The sequence below is a fragment of the Leucopleurus acutus genome (genome assembly GCF_964270905.1).
Source record: "Leucopleurus acutus genome assembly, chromosome: 21".
Classification (NCBI taxonomy): domain Eukaryota; kingdom Metazoa; phylum Chordata; class Mammalia; order Artiodactyla; family Delphinidae; genus Leucopleurus; species Leucopleurus acutus.
This window is the reverse complement of record NC_139163.1, coordinates 31,552,363-31,573,940: the sequence shown is the minus strand read 5'-3', so window position 1 is coordinate 31,573,940 and position 21,578 is coordinate 31,552,363. Positions and strand designations below refer to the sequence as shown.

At 43.5% G+C, this 21,578-nt stretch overlaps 1 protein-coding gene across 1 annotated transcript in view; it reads left to right on the top strand.

Annotated features, from left to right (window-relative positions):
• Positions 1–21,578, top strand: part of ZMAT4 (zinc finger matrin-type 4) — a gene marked incomplete at both ends in the record, with an annotated part of 213,751 nt that overhangs the window by 106,498 nt on the left and 85,675 nt on the right. Inside the window, one exon of the mRNA XM_082863723.1 lies at positions 9,407–9,563. Coding sequence (XP_082719849.1) covers positions 9,407–9,563 — 157 coding nt within the window. The remainder of the gene's footprint in view (positions 1–9,406; positions 9,564–21,578) is intronic.

The following is a 21,578-nucleotide window of genomic DNA, read 5'->3' as shown; positions in this document are numbered from 1 at the left end:
AAATTTCATTCTTTTTATGACCAACATTCCATTATGTGTGTGTGTGTGTGTGTGTGTGTGTGTGTGTGTGTGTGTGTGTGTATTACGTCTTCTTTATCCATCCATTCATCTGTTGATGGGTACTTAGGTTGCTTCCATATCTTGGCTATTGTAAATAATGCTGCAGTGAACATAGGGGTGCATGTATCTTTTCAAATTAGTGCTTTGGTTTTCTTTGGAAACCCAGAAATGGAATTGCTGGATCATATGGTAGTTGTATTTTTAATTTTTTGAGGAACCTCAGTACTGTTTTTCATAGTGGCTGCACCAATTTACACTCCCAACAACAGTGCACAAGGTTCCCTTTTCTCTACTTTCTTGCAAACACTTGTTATTTATTTTCTTTTTGAAAGTAGCCATTCTGACAGGTGTGAGGTGATATCTCCTTGTGGTTTTGATTGGTATTTGTCTGATGATTAGTGATGCTGAGCAACTTTTCATGTGTTTGTTGGCCATCTATATGTCTTCTTTGGGAAAAAAATGTCTCTTCAACTCCTGTGCTCATTTTTTAATCAGTTTTATTTTTCAATTGTGACCTGTATGAATTCTTTATATATTTTGGATATTAACCTCTTATCAGATATATGATTTGCAAACATCTTCTCCCACTTGGTAGGTTGTCTTTTTGTTTTGTTGACAGTTTTCTCTGCTGTGCAGAAGTGTTTTGCTTGATATAGTCCCATTTGTTTATTTTTGTTTTTTGTTTCCCTTGCCTGAGAATACATATCTAAAAAGAGATTGCTCAGACTGATGTTAAAAAGTGTACTGCCTAGTCTTTTCCTAGGAGTCACTACAGATTCGTTATGTATGCTGTTTGCCTGATATATCTTTTAATTTTTTTATTTTAAAACTATGCTCATTTTATTTTATTTTTTGGCCATGCCCTGTGGCATGCAGGATCTTAGTTCCCTGACCAGGGATTGAACCCATGCCCCCCTGCAGTGGAATCATGGTGTCTTAACCACTGGACCACCAGGGAAGTCCCGTCTTTTCATTCTTGTCGTTTCACCCATTTGTATCACTGTATCCAAAGTGTGTGTCCTCCAGACAGCATGTAGATTGGTCATGTTTTCTATTTATCCAGTCTTATCATCTCTGTTTTGTTTAGACTGTATAATACTGCCACAGTTTAGTGTTATTGTTGCTATAGTTGGATCTATGTTTACCATTTTAGTTTTTATTTTCTGTATGAATTATGTCTTTTTTATTCCCTTATTTCTCCTATACTACTTTCTTTTGCATTAAGAGAATATTTTGTACTATACCACTTTAATTCCTTTAGTGATTTTTCACTGTATTATTTGAAATTATTTATTTATTGGTTGCTCTAGTGCTTACACATACATCCCAATTTATTAGAATCTACTTAAGATTTTTACTGACTTAATTTTAGCCTAATATAGAAATATTACTCTTGTATAGCAGTCTTCTCTCTTTCCATTTTTTGTGCTATTATATATATTACATCTATGCATGTCACAAACCCAATGATATATTGCTATAATTACTATTTTATGTAATTTTATATCCTTAAGGAAGCTGAGAAATTAGAGAACAGTATATATTTTAGTGTTTGTTGTATTAACCTTCTTATTTACTCTTTATGGTTCTTAACATTAGTTCCTGTGGATTTGAGTTACAACCTGGTGTCATTTCCTTACTGTATTACAGGTTTGCTCCCACCTACCTCCTTTGTGCTATTATTGTCAAGCACATTATATTTCTATATATTATTGGCCCAACTATACAAATATATACATGTGACTCTATATACTTTTTAAATTAGTTAAGAGAAGAAAGAAGACATATGCATTTATGTTGTCTTTTGTAATTACATAGTTACCTTTACTGGTGCTCTTTGTTTATTGTTTCTTTTTATGAGATTCAACTTATTGTCTGATGTCATTTGCTTTCAGCCTCAAGAACTTCCTTTAGTATTTCTTATAGTGTGGATCTGCTAGGAACAAATTCTCTCAGTTTTAAAAAATCTATGAATGCCTTTATTTAACCTTAAATTTTGAAATAAAAGTTTTGCAGGATGTAAGATTCTTGGTTGATAGATTTTTTTCTTTCAGCCTTTTGAGTATGTCATCCCACTGTCTTCTGACCTTCATTGCTTCTGATAAGAAGTCAGCTGTTTATCTTATTTTGGTTCCCTTGTCTGTGATGAGCTGTGTTTCTTTGCTGCTTCAAAAATTTCCCCTTGTCTTTGGCTTTCAGTGTTTTTACTATGAAGTATTTGGACGTAGATCATTTTGCGCTTATTCTACTTGAGTTTTGTTGAATGTCTTGGATGTGTAGATGAATGTTTTTCTTCAGATTTGGGAAGTTTTCAGTCATTATTTTTTTGAATATGTTTTCCTGCTCCTTTCTCTTTCTTTTCTTCTTCTGGTATTACAATTTTATGCATATGTTGGTGTGCTTCATGGTGTTCCACATTTCTCTGAGTCTCTGTTCAATTTTCTTCATTCTTTTTTTTCTCTCTTTTCTGAATTGCACAATCTCTATCTTGATCTATCTTCAAGTTCACCGATTCTTTCTTCTGCAAGCTCAAAACTACTGATGAGCCCCTCCAGTGGATTTTTAATTTCAATTACTGCACTTTTTAACTCCAGAATATCCATTTTATTCTTTTTCATTATTTCTATTTCTTTATTGATATTCTCTACTTCATAGCATATTGGCATCATACATTCCATTATTTAAGCATGATTTCCTTTAATTCTTTGAACACATTTGTAATCATTTTAAGTCTTTGATGTTGCTTTGAAGTCTTTGCCAGATAAACCTAACATCTGGGCCCTCTTTTTTTTTTTTTTTTTTTTTTCTCTGTATGGGTTACACTTTTCTGGGTTTTTTTAATTTCCTTTTTTAATTTTGTTGTTGAAAACTTGATATTTTAGGTAATATATTGTAGCAATTCTGGAAACTTATTCCCCCACCCTCTTGGGTTTGTTTTTGTTCTTGGTTGCTTATTTATTTGTCCAGTGTCTGTTCTAGATTATTTTAATTATATCTCTTCCCCCCCATGATATGCAGCCACAATGTCATTGCTCAGAGGAACAGCCTTAGGAAAGAGCACAGCCATTGTGGGGTGACAGTGTTTTTGCAGGACTCTATTTGACTGTCTCTTTCCCTGATCTTCTCTGTTAAGCTGTCTGCCTCTGCTGGAATCATACCTAGCTCTTAGGCTCTGCTAATTGCTGGATGATGGCTCTTCTGTTTCTGCCAGTACACGGTATAAATTCTGATCAGATTAAATTCAATCCTTTTTGTCGCATTAGTTCTTGAGGCAGGTCTGAAGTTTGCCCTCACTCCGGGAAGGCTCGCCTTAGCTGTCTCTTTCCCTGGTTCTTTCTGATAAACTAGCTGGGCTGTGGTTTAGTTTATTACTCTGATGGAGCTATCAGCTTTCTCTTAATTGCTTACCACCAAAACCTCCACTGTTTTTGAGAGCATCCTTTAGCATAAACCTTCCCACACTCTATTTCAAACACAGTCAGTTCCTCTGGGGAGAGTTTAAGAGCTCTCTGTTCTTACAGCCCCCCTCTTACCACTCTGTTCTTATGGAAAAATCTCTGAGCCACTGCTTTTCTCAGAGTGACATCTATGCTTTATTATTATCTGGGCAGAGGTGGCAGCCTCTGGTCTTCTTAGCTTGTTTCCTCTGGCACAGAACCTCTGTCCTCCAAGCAAACTGGGGTATGGCCAATCATGGTTCCAATATTCTTGGCCTGCTATGCCAGGGAAAGAGCTCCTGTCCTATGAATAAGAGTGAGGAAGAGAGTACCTGATCTCTGTCTGGGCTACATTGCCAAGAATTTAGTTTCTACAGCTTGGAGCTAAAGGGGATGTGTTGGTGACCTGTTCTTCCTGATATCTCTTAATGGGGAGCTGATAGGAGAGGGAACACTAATTTCTTGACCACACACAGCAGAGTGGACCATTTTTTATGTTGAACTGGGGGGGGGGTCAGTAGGGAGGGAGTATATTAGTATATTTTCTTAAATAGATATATATTTTTTAAGTTGGTGTTTGCTCTTAGGATAATTTTCAGAGACTTTAAAGGTTTTTTTTTTTAAAAAAAGAATTTTCACTGGTTATGGTTATTTTTCCAGGGAACGATTTCACAGGATTCCTCACTCTGATATTCTGAAATAAAAGTCTCTCTCTCAGGCTTTTTACACTCACTTAAAGTAAAGAAGAATGATGACAGTTATTTGAATTAAGTAAAAAAAGAAAAAAAGTACAAAAAAAGAAAACAGAATTTTGGGACTAGATTTCTGGCCTAGTCAGCCAGCGTTTTTTCACCTAGATGGAATTCTTCTGAAAAGTTCTTAACTTTGCAGAATGCTTTGACTAGGCAGCCTTAGGACCCTCCACAAACTTCTTTTTCTTTCAACCATGTGGACACTGCATTGAAAAAGTCCCACTGAATGTTTACCTCCAGTTTGAAACCCATATTTTAAGACAATCTTGGATTCCTCTTAATTTACTTGGTAGTTTGGGGCCATTCTCAATTCTTTAAGCCAGAAACCTTAAATGTGTTCATTGAGGTCAGTTTATCAACTTTTATGGAATTTCTCCCCTGAGCCATAGAAGAACAGGGCTCTGGGGGGCAGTAGGAGACTCCAGGAACAATGCTATGATCTGTAGTTGCAAGGAGCTATGAATTTAGGATGTAGATAGCCAGGAACACACAATTAAATTCCGGCAGTTTCCAGGCCCTTGGTTAATATTGAGATTCTTTCTGGGTAGTTGCATCTCCACCAGGGTCATTAGAGGAATCAGAGATGGTGGCATCATGTGAGTTACACTGACCTCTTTAGTAAAATATCCTATAAAAGATGTCCTATGGACCTCAAAATCTGCCTAACTTCTCAGGGCATCCCAGCCCCTCTCTTGTCAGACAGCTAAACTTTCTTTGACCCTCTTCTGTAATGATGGCATAATTACATCCCATGATATATTTTTGCATAACCATTGGTTCTCTGCTTCTATTATTCTTTGATTCTTCTATATCAGGGGTCCACGGTACCGGTCCATGGCCTGTTAGAAATGGTGCTGCGCAGCAGGAGGTGAGTGGCAGGCGAGCCAGCGAAGCTTCATCTGTATTTACAGCCGCTCCCCATTGCTCGCGTTACTGCCTGAGCTCCGCCTCCTGTCAGATCCGCGGCGGCATTAGATTCTCATAGGAGCGTGAACCCTACTGTGAAATGTGCATGTGAGGGATCTAGGTTGTGTGCTCCTTATGAGAATCTGATGCCTGATGATCTGAGGTGGAGCTGAGGCAGTGATGCTAGCGCTGGGGAGCGGCTCTAAGTACAGATTATCACTAGCAGAGAGGTTTGACTGCACAGAGACCATCATAAATCAATTACTTGCAGACTCATATCAAAACCCTATCAGTGAGTGGCAAGTGAAAACAAGCTCAGGGCTCCCACTGATTCTACATTCTGGGGAGTTGTATAATTATTTCATTATATACAACAATGTAATAATAATAGAAATAAACTGCACAATAAATGCAGCCCTTGAATCATTCCACAACCATCCCCCCCACCAACCCCGGTCCATGGAAAAATTGTCTTCCACGAAACCGGTCCCTGGTGCCAAAAAGGTTGGGGACCACTGTTCTATATTGTGATGTGAATGAGATTGCCCAGCAGAGCAGAAATCTAAGAATATGTATTAAAACCATGATGAAACAAACAAATTTTTGGAAAATGTTGCCCTAGTTGAACCCTCAAGTTAGTTTATAAATTGTTGAAAATTCTGGTTCTTTTTCTGGCCAACTTCCTGTTAGTCTGAAAGATTTGGGCTGACCATAGACCTCCTTGCATTACCTGTCTCCTCTTTTGACTTTTCATGGCATGCAATTTCCTAACCTAACAAACCAACCCTCGACTCCTCCATTCATCCAGTAAATATCTGTAGGTCCCACTGTGTGGCAAGCATTGTGCTAAAAGCTGGGGCCTCAGTATCCATTTCCTTGACCTTAGCAATGTCCTTCTTCCTCACAAGGGGAACAAATATGAAAACAAATAAACATCATGACTCAGTGCTCTATTATAAGAGAAGTATGTACAGGACACACAGAGGACCCTAAGATCAGTGCCCACTTCTGCAGGACCGAAGAGGGAGACAGAAGAAGCTTCATCTCAAGAAGTGATGGTTAACCTGGGCCATGAGAACAGGTTCTGGAAAGAGGAGATTAGACAAGAAATGATGAGGAAGGACATTCCAGGCACAAGAAAGGCTTGAAGATGAAAATCCACAGAAATAGGCTCATTTACATTACTAGTCTTTTTACCTTACAATTGAGAGAACGTGGGTCCAATAGGAGACTATATGTCTTTGATTACAATATTTCTCTTTCATTTTATACCTGCCTTCTCCAATTCTCCTGGTCCCAACCTCCTTAATAACAAGGAGTAGGGTTATATTCATCTAACACAGCATCTCACACATTTAGGAGGTCCTTAAAAATGTGTTGGGTGAATGAATACCATAAACCCACTGGTCATTATCCAGTTTAAGGGCTGTCCTTTGCCCCGGAAACTAGTTCTGAATACACTTCATATAATGACAGCAGTCACTTTCCGTAGAAATGTCTCCACCTTAGAACTCCAGGGAGAGAGGGGCAGGCCGGGCCGGCAATTTTGCTAAAAGAGGCAGGAGGGATGCACATGATCTAAATAGGTGTAGGTTGTGCGTTAAGCTTTGGCTAATAATCTTCTGCCTAATTTTAAGAAAAAAATTAGGTGCTTTGACCCATATTATGCATAAGTAGGTGAAAACGGGTAATTCAAACGACGACTTTCACCTTGACAACCTTCCTTCACCCCCGCCGCCAAATGTAGGACAAATACCCTCTCACACAGAGTGGGAAAGTGCCGGTCCGTGTCTCTCAGTCCTCTCCCGTCCACTCCTCATTTATTGGGCTCAAAGCCCTCAGTAACTCCCCGGTTTGTATTTCCCGGTATTCCTAGCTCTACCCCATACACAGATCTGGGGCACCTCCTGGGCTAGGCTGGTGAGGTCGACGCGGGGAAGCCAACTCTTCTCCTGTTTCCTGCCTGGTCCAGTCAGCTCCATAGTAGACCAGACAAAGGGATACAAGTATTTATGACTTCATTTTGACTTTTTATTTTTATTATTTTTTTAAATTAAAAAAAATATTTTTTGGCTGTGCCACAAGGCATACAGAATCTTAGTTCCCCGACCAGGGATTGAACCCGCACCCTGTGCAGTAGAATCGCAGAGCCTTAACCACTGGACCGCCAGGGAATTCACTTTTTAGTTTTTTATTGAGGAGAAAACCTCGGCTTGAAACCCTCAGCAAGGGTACACTCAGTGAGTCCAGCCTCTATGTCTACCCAGACGTCCTGCCCTGAGGTTTGTGCCTCTCTAGGAGACCCCTTTCGGGAAGACCCTCCCCTCTCCATAGAATCTGTCTCCTTTCACCGACCCCCACTCCAGCCCCTAGCAGTACATTTCTTTCAATCTCACTCATTAGCTGTGGTAAGGGGGCTGGGGAGATGCTAAGATTTAAATGCTAAGTTTAAGAGAATAAATAGCTGTAGGTGGGACTGCAAATCTCAGAGACTCTTATGGCGTCTCTCCCTTTCCCCGATCCCCGAACTGCAGCCCAGCCTCCTGGTACATTCACACACACACACACACACACACACACACACACACACACACACACACACACACACACACACCCCACTCCTCCCAAGATTGACTGACAATTGTCAGCCCTATTACCAACGAATGCCTTAAGAAGGAAGGAGTTAGTTTTCTAACTGCCCCATAATTTGCAAGGCAACACTCTCCAGCAGTCTGGACATCTTATCATTATGCAGAAAAATACAGAATTCCCTTTCTCAGTCCCATCCCCACCCTCATCCTTGTCCCCATGCTATTTTATTTAAAAAAATTTTTTATTGGAGTATAGTTGCTTTACAATGTTGTGTTAGTTTCTACTGTACAGCAAAGTGAATCAGCTATACGTATACATATATGCCCTCTTTTTTGGATTTCCTTCCCATTTAGGTCACCACAGAGCACTGAGTAGAGTTCCCTGTGCTGTACAGTACGTTCTTGTTAGTTACCTATTTTATACATAGTATCAATAGTGTATATATGTCAATCCCTATCTCCCAATTCATCCCACCCCACCTTCCCCCTTGGTATCCATATGTTTGTTCTCTCCGTCTGTGTCTCTATTTCTGCTTTGCAAATAAGATCATCTATACCATTTTTCTAAATTCCACACGTATGCGTTATTATACAATATTTGTTTTTCTCTTTCTGACTTACTTCACTCTGTGTGACAGTCTGTAGGTCCATCCATGTCTCTACAAATGACCCAGTTTCATTCCTTTTTATTTTAAATGGCACTCTTTGGGCCTGCCGGGGATAGGAGAAGGGGCTATTGTCGGGCAAGATACTCACCCAAGGCTGCTGTTTTAATAAAGAGATGCTTTGCTACTGCTGTTCCGTTAAGGAATAGATTAACTCCTTATCTGAGAGCCTCCTTTACCCTCAATTTCTAACTAGGCAGGAGGGAAGCCTATGGATTAATCTTCCCCTCACAGAATATAGGTAATTGATGATCTGTGAGCACAGTAGCCGGGTCGCATGGTCTGACAAAGGATTTATTTTCTCCAAATCATTATTCATTTTCGTGAAGTCTTACAAAGGAGTAAAACTCAAGCTGGATTGAAGTATTTTGTGCAGCAGTTAACGAATCACCTGTCCTGAAGAAAAGGAAAATGACACAAACTCTCCTGGAAAATTCAGCCAGCATGGTTGCATAGCTTTACGATATAGGCTCAAATTAAGTATGAAAAACAGTCAATTCCTTAAAGAAATCTTTAAAAAAATCTTGAACAGGGGACCACGTATCCTGGTGAAGCTAAAGTGGGTCAAAGGCAGAGCTGAATGCCAAATGATAATTTTTGCTAAATAATTCAGGCCATGTGAACTCCAATATTTTACTTACTTTGATGCATATAATGGAGGAAGTGAGAGACCCCGTTCCTCCCGGTGCCAGGTCCCATGTGTTTACATCTGTTGTGGGCCTTGGTTTTCTGCGGGTGGTTCCTATCCGCCCATTTGTCCTGTGTTCCCAGCGCTGGCAGCAGCGGTCCCTCTTAAATATAGGTTGAAGTTAGTAACTGAGAAAGTTTTGATGATTATCATGGAGAAGAAAAAAGAGATTGCAGAGCAAAGACAATACAGACATTTCAAGAAGAAAGTCTATGGTAAGTTTCACGTGCAACAGAACGGAATGCGACAGAAACATCAGAGGCCTTGGGGCTCTTGCTAATGTTCTTTTCATCTCTCTCCCTCACAGGGAAGCGATGCCGACATGGTGGATAAAAACAAGTGCTGTACCCTCTGTAACATGTCCTTCACCTCCGCGGTGGTGGCTGACTCACATTATCAAGGCAAAATCCATGCCAAAAGGTTAAAACTGTTGCTAGGAGAGAAAACCCCATTAACGACCACAGGTAGGTGTCTGAACAGTGATGGCGGGGAGACACTGAAATCCAGTGCCCGTCCCATTTATCAGGCTCCCTCTTCGCGGGTGGCTGCCAGGATGAGAGTGGATGACAGGAAAACCTAAAGGGATGAGCAGGTAGCCCAGCGGGACTTGTGCTGTCATAAGACTGTTAAATCCAAGTTCTGGTTCTCTCAGCCTGGCCCCTTCAGATTCGTAATTCAGCAGTTTGCATCTTCTGAATGGTTGTTTCCATCCTGCACGATGTTGTCTGTCATATTTATCGTATATTATGTAAGATAATCGATCTATTATGTAAGGAACACTGTCCTTTCTAGATTGGGTCTGTAATCAGTAGGGGTGATGGATAGTGTATTGTATACATATTGCTTCCTTACTCAATCCTGGAGAATGTTCTCGTCTTCATGGGGATATGGAGGAGGAAAATAGGAGTCTTTAAAAACACTTTCATGTGCTGACACCCGAGGTGCACCCACCCCCTCCCCCCAGATGACATTTCAGTCATCTTTGTAGGGAATCTTGTGATTCAAGCCTATTAACTTTCACAATAAAAAGCTTAAACATTGGGCTTCCCTGGTGGCGCAATGGTTGAGTCCGCCTGCCGATGCAGGGGACGCGGGTTCGTGCCCCGGTCTGGGAGGATCCCACATGCCGCGGAGCGGCTGGGCCCGTGAGCCATGGCCGCTGAGCCTGCACGTCCGGAGCCTGTGCTTTGCAAGGAGAGAGGCCACAGCAGTGAGAGGCCCGCGTACCGCAAAAAAAAAAAAAAAGCTTAAACATTGATAACAGATCATATGACCCTCTAGTTCTTCAGAAGTAACAAAAAAAAATTCTTCAGAAGTCTATTAAGTCATAGAACTAAATGACTACTGTTATCATTTAATCAAGATAGATTATTTGGACAAGATTTACATTGTGGCAAAGATGTTACTAGACTAGGTGATAATCCCAAGAAGTTGAGGGTATATTTCCTGATGTTGACTTTTTCAGTGCAATCACAAGGTAGCAGTGCATTGTATCTGGCTGCCTGACGCATCATGCATAAATCGTGGGTGTAATTATGTTTTCAATGGTATTTTTGAAATTGAAGAGAGTCTAAAACAATACTTGGCTTTTATCCTCACTGGGGTTTTTCTTAAGAAAAATATCTGCTTTTACCTGGAGACGAGCAAGGAATCTTTTCACTGCATTTTTCTACTTAGCTGAACTAAAGACCATTGTTTTTGTAAAGGTGGCTATGACGTTCAGACAGAGGATGGCGTTGCAAAGCACGTTGAATTTGGAGACAAGCTCAGCCTGATTTAGGCACGCTCTGTGTGTTGACATTTGATAAGCAGGCACTTGGTCGAAAGTCTTGATTCTTACCCTCTAAAAGGTTGGATGCTCACCTTGTAACCTACTCCCCCTCAAATCTCTTGAAATAGGCACCTCAAAGAAACAACCACTGGAAAGTTTTTACCTGTTCTCCATGAATGTGTAACTAGCCCATTTGTTCTCTGCCTAAGCTTAGTATTGCTGTTAACATTAATTTTGGAGGTGGTGATGGAAGAGAAGAGGCTGTATCTTTGTTTATCACATTAATTAGCAAATGGGAGTGATTATTTCTGTAAAAAAAAATCACCGCCAGGCAAAAAAAAAATAGTTCTTTGTGAGTTTCAATACATCCTTAAGACAACCAAGCATCAGTTTGTTTTTCTGAGTTATCCTGAGTTGTTAGTTGCCATCAATATATTCCAAAGGAAAAGAATCTAAAATCCTTGAACTGCAGTGTTTCCTTAATGACTTAGTCTTGGTGTCCATGGGGCTGGCCCAGTCCTCACTGTGACAGGCATCAAGCTGCTGGGTGGGTGAGGAGGGAATGGGGGTGGGTGGGGGGAAGGTAGCAGGAGCTATTAGCTCGTGGCTTGGGCTACGGAAACAGATGCTGGTCGTCTTTTCCCAGCATCTCCCTTTCTTCAGCTTAACCTCTCATCCATTCTCCTCCAAAGCTGCTTTGAGCAGAAAGGATCTTGGAACATTGGTAACTTCAGACAGAACTGGGGAGCCTGGGAAGCTACATTGATCCCTGGGCTGGCGTTGTTGTCAAGCCAGCTGCTGTCAGGGAGCAAAAGAAGCAATGTGTCCTCCTACAGGGAGGTGAGTCATCAGGTACAAGTGTAAGCAGAGGGTAGGCATTACGTCCTGAGGCACAGGACAGGGGTGGAGGGCCTGATAGGAGGGTGGAATCCAGCAATGGAGATTCTGGGTACCGAGATCATGTTGAGACTCAAGCAGGGTACCGGCATCAAGAAAGTCGGGCAGGTGGTAGCAGGGTGCTGGCTGCAGTCCTGGGGCTCTAGGGAGAGAAAAGGCTGTTCAGAGCATGGCAGGGCACCATCATTTTAGACCAGAGTGCTCCCCGAACCCGGTTTGCCAGACCTAGGATAGAGGTTGAGGCTTGGTCTCCAGCAAAGTGCAGTTACTGCAAATGCAGGGTAAGGACCAAGAGGCAGCAGAAAAGAAGACCCAGGCCACGGGCTTCCTGAGCCCCCAGGTGCAGCCCCTTCTGCTCCTTAGTGGAGTCGGGATTGCCGGCCACCCGCCCTTGTTGCCCGCAGCCGAACCCCGCAGCGGTGCCGAAGGTTCACTGTCCTCTGCCCATCTGGGAACTGCTCTGCCTAATCAACCAGATGGGCTTGACGTTACTTCTGTCATGAACACAAAAGGGAAAAACAGAACATATAAACAACTGAATTCAGAAGCAATCTCTCCGCCCAGGTGTGCTGCTGAAGCCTCCCCTCCACGAATGACAGGCTCTTGAGTGGTGGCGATCTCTGGGTACGAATAATTGAAGCACGACTCATTGCTTCTCCGAGCTACTCCATCTGACGAGGGCGAGCAGCTGGTATCTGGGAATCATTACCTTTCGTCCTACTCAAGAGGTGCTTTGATCAGGCATCAGCTGGGGATCCTGCCGAATTACACAGTTTAGGTTTGGGTTGCCTTTCCAGATGCACCTGTATTTACTAGAATTTCTGAGATGCTTGGCAGGGCCGCTAGAACAAAACCCAGTTCCGGATCTTGTTTGTTAGTGTGTTGTGGAATCTCTGCTCCGGTTCACGCTTTTCTAGATCCTTCTGTAACATGAGAGCGTGATGGGACTCGGGACCCACCACATTCTCTAAGCCTTGGCAGACTTCAGCGTGGAGGTCTCGCCCAGATCGGAGGCTAGATTAGGCTGCCGTGGTCGTGTCACTGCCACACTGTGGGAAGCGTTTCGAGGTGACTCAGAGGCCAGAGGCCAGAATGGTGAAGGGCATGGAAATCCTCTCACTGGAGGGAGAGGAAAGGGAGCGGGGTTGTTTAGCACGGAAAAGAGATTACTCAGAAGGCTGTCATGGGAAAGAGTCATGCTGTGTGTGTGTTACCGAGTCCAAGTTCGCTCTGCTCGCCGCACGACAGGCCAATAAATCGGAAACAAGGTGTTGAGGCAGGGAATACGACTTTCTTCGGAAAGCCGCCAGACCGAGATGATGGCAGACTAAAGTCTCAAAATCACCGTCTTATCGGGGTTTGGATGCCAGTTTATTTTATAGCACAGAGAAAGGGAGGAGATGAGGAAGTAAAGTAAAAAGGCCCTAAGTTAGGCAACTGTCCCCTGGAATGGCCAGCCTCCGGGAGGGGATGTGTTCATTTCTTCCTTCTTGCAGCCATCTACGGGTGGAACAGGGTCCAGAGTTTCCCTGAACAAAGGCACTTCGGTTTAACATTCAGGCAGAGGGGCGGGTTCCCCAAGGCAGGCAGTTATGCATAGATAGTACCCTTTTAATGAACAAAAGCAGCGGAAAGCAAAGGTTAAGGTAAAAGAAACAGCTCCAACACGTAGTCCAGTTTGGCTCTTCCCTGTTGTGTGTGTGTGTGTGTATGCATATGTGTGTGTGCACACATGCATGTGTGTGCCTGGGTGCAACAGATTCAACCAATGAGTAGGTAGACGTTAGGGGGTTAGATCTGAGCTCGAGATAAGGAAGGCGTTATTAACGTTCAGAGACACTTAAAGGTGAGCTGTGTGTCGGGGGCTGCTTTGAAGCAGAGGCTGGCTGACCACTTGGCAGGGCACTTCCTGAGGGGCTGCCACCACCATGACATTAACCAAGAGGACATGTAATGTCCCTAGATTACATGGTTAGCCTAGATGACATTTAAAGACCTTCCAACCCTGAGATTCTCAGCAGATGCTGCCTACAGGGTTGACCCACTGACATAATATGGCGGAAAAAATCCTAACCTGGGAGTCAGGAGACAGGAGATGAGGCCCTGGCTCGGTCTTGTCGCATCTCCTTTAGCAGCTCCACGTACTTTTCAACCTTAGTTTTCCCATCAGTCGTCTATTGCTTATACTGGATGCATTTACCTCACTGGCCCTTTTACAGAGCAAATGATAGATTGAAAAGTGCTTTGAAAAGTAGAAGGTCTTGTGTTCTTCCCAGGTGAGCCTTTGGTGAGTTGATGGGGTGTAGTAGGCAGCCTGATCCCTTTCCTCTATCAGAGCCTCTGACGTCCGGATTATGATTAACACGGGGTTATTCAAACTCTGCCTTGAGAGGAGCACAAGGGTGCCCGGGATTGGGTCTCCTTGGAGACGGACCTTTCTGGGATGAGTTCTGCGAACCAAGGCAGGGCCTGGCCCAGGAGAGGGGGGCGGTGCTGGTGCTGGTGGGCTGGGGGAGCAGGGACTGTGAACTCACGGGCAGGGGGTGACCACGGAGCCGAGGACACAAACAGGCTCTGTCATTTAGGAAACCTGTCAGGAGGAGAGAGACGCAGCCACCAAGCCGAGGGCAGGACTCTGCCTCTGGGACTGAGGACTGGCAAGCAAGTAGAGGTGACAGTAAATCTTTTTCAAGACGAGAACTCGGACTTCCCTGGTGGCACAGTGGTTAAGAATCTGCCTGCCAATGCAGGGGACATGGGTTCGAGACCTGGTCCGGGAACATCCCACATGCTGCTGAGCAGCTAAGCCCGTGCGCCACAACTACTGAGCCTGCGCTCTAGAGCCCGCGAGCCACAACTACTGAGCCCACGAGCCACAACTCCTGAAGCCTGTGCACCTAGAGCCCATGCTCTGCAACAGGAGAAGCCACCGCAGTGAGAAGCCTGCACACCGCAACGAAGAGTAGCCCCCGCTCACTGCAACTAGAGAAAGCCCGTGCACAGCAACAAAGACTCAATGCAGCCAAAAATAAATAAATAAATTTATTTAAAAAAAAAAAATGAAAAGACAAGAACTCAACGTCTCTGAAGGATCAGATAAGGAACCAGACACCAGAATGAAGGCCCAGAAGAGAGTGCCAATCTCAGGTATATGGAAGGAGCTGTGTGATCAGAGTGGAAACACAAAGGGCTAGAAGATTGATGTAAACCTGCTCACAGAAGGCGGGGATTGGCCCTGGAGGCCCCTCACAGGAGCTGGGTCTGTAGGAAGGGGAGAGCAGCGGAAGATGAGGAACCAGGTGGATGGCTCCATTCGGGGCTCCTGTGCCATAAGCTGTGCTGGACTTTCCCCTTGGCTGCCTGGGTGCCCTGTAGGGGTATATGTTCAATGGCTGCAGGTCTGCCATTGGTGGTGCCCCAAGGGCACTGTTACTGCGTGCAGGAGACCAAACAGTGTATCCAAATGTGCCCACTTCCTAATCCCCAGAACCTGTGAATATGTGTTACATGGCAAGGGGCAACTGAGGTTGCCTATGGAATTAAGTTTTCTGACCTCCAGAATGGTGATATAGTAAAACGGTGCTGCTTTAAACCACTAATTTTGTGGGACTTTGTGACAGCAGCCAGAGGAAACTAACACACCTGGGCTAAGTAAATAATTAGCCAAACAGGGCACTCCTTTACGTATACTTTACTTATTTCACCTTGGGGAGCCTCAAATTCAACATAGGGAACACTGACGTGAGTGTTTTCAGAGACTTGCCTGAGGGAAGGAGGTATATCTTTGTATCAGGGCCTTACCCCCAAGTATAACTTATTACTTCGCTGTGCAAAAACCACTGCTGACTTTGTCCTGTGATACTAAGCAGGTCAGTCAGACCCCACCCTTTACTGGTTGAGGACTTCACCTGCCCGGACTGCCCTTTCCCGATCTGTACAATGGGTCTAATGCTGTTACTTATATCAAAGGCGTTCCACAATGATTATAGGATCTGATTAATAAATGCAAAGTGCTGATCACAGGGCCACGTAGAGCTCAGGAAATGTTTTGCTCTGTTTGCTTAGGAAGTGAAGCTGTTTTTATTTACCCTGCTCTGAGCTCTGGGCCATGTAATTTTGCTCTTGAAATACTTTATTGTCTTGTCATCCAAGGCTGCTTCCGGTGGGTGAATCTGCTTTACCAAGAGCACCTCCTGGAGGGGACAGGGCTCCACTCTTGTTCTCCCGCATCCTCCCCGACACACAGCCTGTCTTCCGTGTGCTTGAAACAGAGAGTGACAGCCAGTGTCACCTGGTGCTCTGTCCCTGCCTGAGGACAAGTACGAGTGCAGATGTAGGGGTCAGGGTACAGGTCACAGGAACCTGGGGAGAAGATGAATCAAAACAGCCAGGGAAATCTGCCAAAGGAGACATAATCCAGCGTGACTGGGTAGAGAGGGAGGGTGGACAGGGGCTCATAGGACCGAGCAGGAGACCGGATGTGAGCAGAGGGCAAGTCGGAGGATGGGAGAAGTGGGGCTCTGTGCTGTGTGCAGGGAGGGAGCCATTGGTGGTGTTGGCCTGGGACGTCCAGAGTGTGGACTAGCTGAGTCCAGAAATCAGAGGAGGAAGAGGCATAGTCAAGTGCAGAAGCTTGGGGTGGGGCAGAGGTGGGCTGTGAGATGGGGAGAGCAAAGCAGGGTCAGGATGAGAGAAACTCAGAGGTTAGGAGGAGGGGCTGAGTCAGGGCTCCAAGGGCCGTTGGGTGCATGGGATGGGAGCAGGGCAGGGCAAACACAGAGCTGCGGGATTCTGCAAATCAATTTCTGGCTCTGTGGTCCCACCTGCTCCAGCCTCATGTGATGCCACAGGACGCCAAGCTCAACGGGTAATTGAAGATTCCACTGATGCCATAAGAGGGGCTGCAGGAAGTCCTACTGGCTCTTCTCAACCAGCTCCAGTCCCACTGACTTTCTGGCCAAAGGTAGTTCCTGCTGCATCAGGCATGGGGCCTTGTTGGCCATCGATCCACCCAGCAACTCTGGCATTCTGGGACAGAAAATTCCACACTAAGGGCTCATAGAAGTAGCTTCTCTACGGAAGCTGGAATTCCCTCACCTGGTACCTGCCTCAAGTGAGCTCATAACTTGCAGGTTTGAGTTCATTGTTTTCCTCGCTCAGTTCCTGTCACCCTTGGTCCTGGGAATGTAAAAGTGGGTAAGACACCACATGCCCTTCTGAGGCTCGCCGTGGGGGAAACGTGGGCCCTTGGCTACAATGAACAACACACCGTGAAGATCTATGGATACACAGGATCTATTGAAGAACGGTTAGAATGATTGCAGTTGGAGAGATCTGAGAAGAATTTAGGATGAGAGTCGTCCAACTAGGGCCTTAATAACTATATAACCTATGGCGTGGGGTGTTAGGGAGGGCTCTCAGTTTCTCACAGGAACCCTTTATCTAGCTCAGAGTTTCTAATCTCAGTGGCGCTGACATTTTTAACTGGCTAATTCTTGGTGAAGGGAGGGGTGCTGTCCTGTGCGTTGTACGATGTTTAGCAGCATCCCTGGTCTCCACCCACTAGATGACAAAAGAGCCCCACTAGACATGTGACAACAGGAAACGTCTCTAGACATTGCCGGATGTTCCCTGAGGGACAAAGTTGACCCCAGTTGAGAACCGCTGAGCTAGATCAGGTTTAGCAAACTTTGGCCCGAGAACCACATCTGACCTCTTATTGCCCATTCTGTGTGGTCTGCAAGCCCCAAATGGTGTTTATGTTTTTAAGCGGTTTAAAAAAGATCAAAAGAAGAATATTTTGTGACACACAGAAAATATAGAAAATTCATATTTCAGTGTTCCGTAAATAAAGTTTGATTGGAACACGACTGTGTTCATTCACCTGCGCTCTGTCTAGGCCGCTTTTGTGCCACGATGGCAGAGTTGAATCCGTAGAATCCACAAAGCCTAAAATATTTGCTCCAAGGTCCTTTATGTGGAAGGTTTGCCCACCTCTGATCTAGACGATGAATGATCTCGGGGGGAGAGGCGGCGAGGAGAGAGAGTGGTGGTGTTATAGGTGTGTGTGTATAAAATGAAACATTCCCCAGGACCACACACCTTTGAGACGCTGGGGAGACACCGGATGGGAGTTAGTGGAGAGATCAGGACAGATGGCGGGAAGTTAGAGAGACGAGCCTTGGGGAGGTACCTTGAGAATAGAGAAAGAGGGGAGGCCAGTGGCTCCCTCTTGTTGAGATCAAGGAATTCTCCAGAGAAGCTGCAAGATGTGAGTGGCAGCAAATATCTCAGCTAGGCCTGAAATTCAAAGGCATTTAGACAACGAAAGAGATGAAATTATAACCAGATTTTATCAAAACCTTCCTATACTTACACCTCCTGATTTTGAATTCTTATTTGAAATCTGAGGTCTGATCTGCATAGTTTCCCAGGGGTGCTGTAACAACGTCTCATAAACTGGGCGGCTTAAAACGATAGAAATTTATGCTCAGAGTTCTGGACGCTAGAAGTCTGAGATCAAGGTGTGGGCAGGGCGTCGCTCACACTGAGGCTCTGGGGAAAAATCCTTGCCTGCCTTCTGGAGGCTCCTGGCGGTCCTTGGCTTTCTGGATCCATCATCCCAATCTCTGCTTCCATTGTCACATGACCTTCCTCCCTGTGCCTCTGTGTGTCCTTTACTCTTCTCATAAAGATACCAATTATTGGATCCATGGCTTACCCTAATCCAGTCTGGTCCGTCTTAGTTAAATAATTATATCTGCAAAAACCCTATTTCCAAATGAGTTCCCATTCTGAAATTCTGAGCAGACATGAATTTGAGGGGAGACACCGTTCAACACAGGATACAACCACCTTCATTTAACTGAGGTCACTGGCCCGGATATTATGATTGCTAGCTAGAGATTTTTCCCCTTTCTTTTTATGACCAACCCATACAAACAAGATAATGGAAATAAGAATGAGACTGAGTTCTGACTCAAAATCTTAAAGAAAATCCTAAAAGAAAACATCCTTTAACTGTCCTTTAAAAAGTTTACTTGAAGAAAATGTAAACGATTTAGAAGAAATTTGAAGCTTAGAATAAAAACTTTAAACTACAGGTATTTCCCGTTGTCCACCATTAATCAAAGTGAGATTTAAGATTACCCATAGAGTATATGGTTAGGTATTATATTTAGGATTAACGGGAAAATTTATTTGTGTTTGTGGCAGAGACATTGCTCATCCAAATACCCTTCGCTTCCTACCTTCCCCAGACTTTCAGTTGGTTGGGAGTAGATGTCTTAAGACTGGGCTACAGGATGGAGGAGGGCCATTCAACCTACACTAGACTTTGCAAGAGCAAAAAAGAGGCCTTTATTGTGATACTTGGGGGCTATTTGTTACTGCAGGAGAGCCTAATCCACCCTGCTTGATACATTGTCCCTAAAAGTTACTGTTTCACATATAAGCTTTTATGAATACATCCATCATTCTTAGCCAGAATGCATACTGAGCACTTTCTTTTATATAGTCCTCAGACATCACTGGCTTGACAGGTAATGGCATCACATTTAGCAATAAGCTTTCTTTCATTTTTTGGCCCGTAAGAGTTTGAAGTTGCTGTAGTGTGTGTATATCTCAGCCCTAGAAGATGGATGGAGAACAGTTCTGACGTGCCCCAGAGGCATCCTGGCATTACCTCTGTGTTGATGACTGCACATACAACACTTACTGGCACACAGTAGGCATTTAATAACTGAAAATAGATCACTGAAAATTGGAAGCATGAATTAGAATAAGGATAGGCCTTTAAATATCTATAGCTTGGTTTTCAAATTGTTACCTTGTCATTTAAATTTGAGTTCAGTATGATGATCAAAGGAGGTGGTTTGCCAATTTGACAAGAAGTGGTGTGCCTGGCCACTTGCTTGATTTAAAAAAAACAAAATTGGAGAAACACAGAATAAAGCAGAGGGCAAACATAGGCTCAGAAATCAGACTCAGCTTTAAATTCTGGTTCTATCTGTGTGAATTTTACAAGTGATTTTAAGTTCTTAGCCCTCAATTTCATATTGGTAAGATTATGGTGATACTGAGATTATATAATTATTATAATAAAGGAGGAAGAATATATATCTAAAATACTTACTATAGTGCCTGCCACATGATTAAGTATTGAATGAATATATGATTGTGTATAAATACTTACATAAGTATACACAAACACACAATCCTCATTATTTGTGGGATTTTGTATCTGTGAACTCACCTACTCACTGAAATTTATTTTTAACCACAAAATCAGCACTCATGGCATTTCATGGACACTCACAGATGTGTGCAAAGTGGTGAAAAATTTGAGTTGCCGCATGCGTATGTTCTCAGCTGAAGGGAACACTCTACCTTCGAAATTTCAACCGTCATACTGCAAACAAGTGCCTTTTTTGCAATCTGTTTCCTGCCAGTTGTTTTGCAATTTTGTGCTTTTTGTTGGAAATTTTGCCATTTAAAATGGCTCCCCCGGGGCTTCCCTGGTGGCGCAGTGGTTGAGAGTCCGCCTGCCGATGCAGGGCACATGGGTTCATGTCCCGGTCCGGGAAGATCCCACATGCCGCGGAGCGGCTGGGCCCGTGAGCCATGGCCGCTGGGCCTGCGCGTCCGGAGCCTGTGCTCCGCAACGGGAGAGGCCACAACAGTGAGAGGCCCGCGTACCGCAAAAAAAAAAATAAAATAAAATAAAATAAAATGGCTCCCCGGGACGGCCCTGGAGTGCTGTCTAGTTTTCCTAAGTGCAAGAAGGCTGTGATGTGCCTTACAGGGAAAATGTGTGTGTTTAGATAAGCTTTATTCAGGCATGAGTTGTAATGTGTTGGCTTTGAGTTAAATGTTAGTGAAACAAAAATATATATTAAAGACGGTGTCTTTAAACAGAAGCACACGTAAAACAAGATTCTATATTGACCAGTTGATCAGGATGTGACCACAAGCTCACAGGAACCTAACTCTATTTCCCCAAGGAATACTCGGTCAGTATTTACTAATTCAGTATTCTTGGAGAGTTTATAGGATATAACTACCACGGATAACAAGAATCAACTGTCTACATGACAAAAGTTACTTTATATTCATTACATTTATAAACTGTAGCTTTCAAAAAGTCTTTTCATCTCTCAACACTGAAGCAAAAATATATCGTATTTTAAAAGATCCTGCCCTGTGGTAAAACCGTAGTTCAGCAGGCTGAATCTAACCTGATGATGTATATATATATTTTTTTAACCTAATGATAAAATCAATGATCGTAACTTATAATTGTTAAGATATTATCTCACTCTGCATTTCCCACGCCCCCAAAAAAAGATACTATCTCAGAAATATTACCTTCATTGTTTCATTTAATCTTTGTAATAAATACAAAATATTATTAGCTCCATTTTGTTGGTGAAGAAACTGAGGCTCTATAGGGTAAGGTGAGTTGCCTTGTGTCACATAGTGAAATATACAATCAGAACTTGAACCCAGGATTTCTGATTGCATTTTCTAAGGCTTTTCCCTTGATCTCTAGGTGAGGATCAATAATTCTTCGTAAAATGATCTACAGACATTTGCACCCCCAAGACTCTCACTAAGATGACTGGAAGCAATAAAGCCGCAAAGACAGTTATTTACACACCTTCACTCAAGAATGTCTCTCAATTTAAAAAAATGAAGCTCAAAAAAAAAAAAGAAAAGAATTTCTCGTTTGTGGGAACAGGGAACCACTGTGTGGGGAAAGAAATAGACAAGCAAGGATCTTGTCCACTCTGCTTGTCCCGTGTGGGGGTGT